The 764-nt window shown below is 61.4% G+C and overlaps 1 protein-coding gene across 1 annotated transcript in view; it reads right to left on the minus strand.

Annotated features, from left to right (window-relative positions):
- NEURL4 (neuralized E3 ubiquitin protein ligase 4) overlaps window positions 1–764 on the minus strand; it is an 18,202-nt gene that overhangs the window by 16,719 nt on the left and 719 nt on the right. The window contains exon 2 of the mRNA XM_025193735.1: window positions 25–436. Coding sequence (XP_025049520.1) covers window positions 25–436 — 412 coding nt within the window. The remainder of the gene's footprint in view (window positions 1–24; window positions 437–764) is intronic.

The following is a 764-nucleotide window of genomic DNA, read 5'->3' on the forward strand; positions in this document are numbered from 1 at the left end:
CGGGGGGGAAGGCCGGTGCCGCCCACGCCACAGTCGGTGCCATTGACCCAGAGGCGCAGCTCACCAGTGGCAGTCCGCTGCACGCCCACACAGTCACCCTCACCCAGCTGGTCCAGGTCCTGGCCGTATTCCTCCAGGATGGAGCGCCCGTCCCGCAGCACCGAGCAGCCTGACACAATCCACGAGCCGCCCTTCAGGCCCGTGGCACTGCTGGGGAAGTCCAGGTGCGCCGGGTCCAGCGCCGTCACCCCGATCTCAATGGACCCGCTCCATGAGTTAACCTGCCCGGGGTGGGGAGGATGAAGTGGGGAGGGATTTAGCACAGGGGTGCCACACCCCGCCCTTACCTCAGTAACAGTTCCAGCAATGTTTTCTTCGCTTAGTGCCCTAATAACAATCCTACCTATTGCCTTGGTAACAGCCTGCCACCTTGGCTCTCATAGCAATAACCCAACTGCACCATTGCCCTGGTAACCCTCCCCTCGCACCCCCGTTTTATCACAGTCACTAGCCTCCCCCCAATTTCCATGCTAACAAGCCCCTTAGCCCCTAGTAACAGCCATCCCACCCCATGTTGTTGCCCTGGTAACAGCCCCTCCTGCCCCCTAGTGCCCTGGTAACAGCCCCCGTACACCTCTTTTGGCCTAGTAACACCCATCCTACCCTCTGTCGCCCATGTAACAGCCCTTCTGCCTCCTAGTAACTACCACTGTGCCCCTGTTGCCTTGGTAACAGTCCCTCCCCCCCGCCCCCCCAGCCCCAGT

This window comes from Alligator sinensis, unplaced genomic scaffold, assembly GCF_000455745.1.
Source record: "Alligator sinensis unplaced genomic scaffold, ASM45574v1 scaffold1488_1, whole genome shotgun sequence".
Classification (NCBI taxonomy): Eukaryota; Metazoa; Chordata; order Crocodylia; family Alligatoridae; genus Alligator; species Alligator sinensis.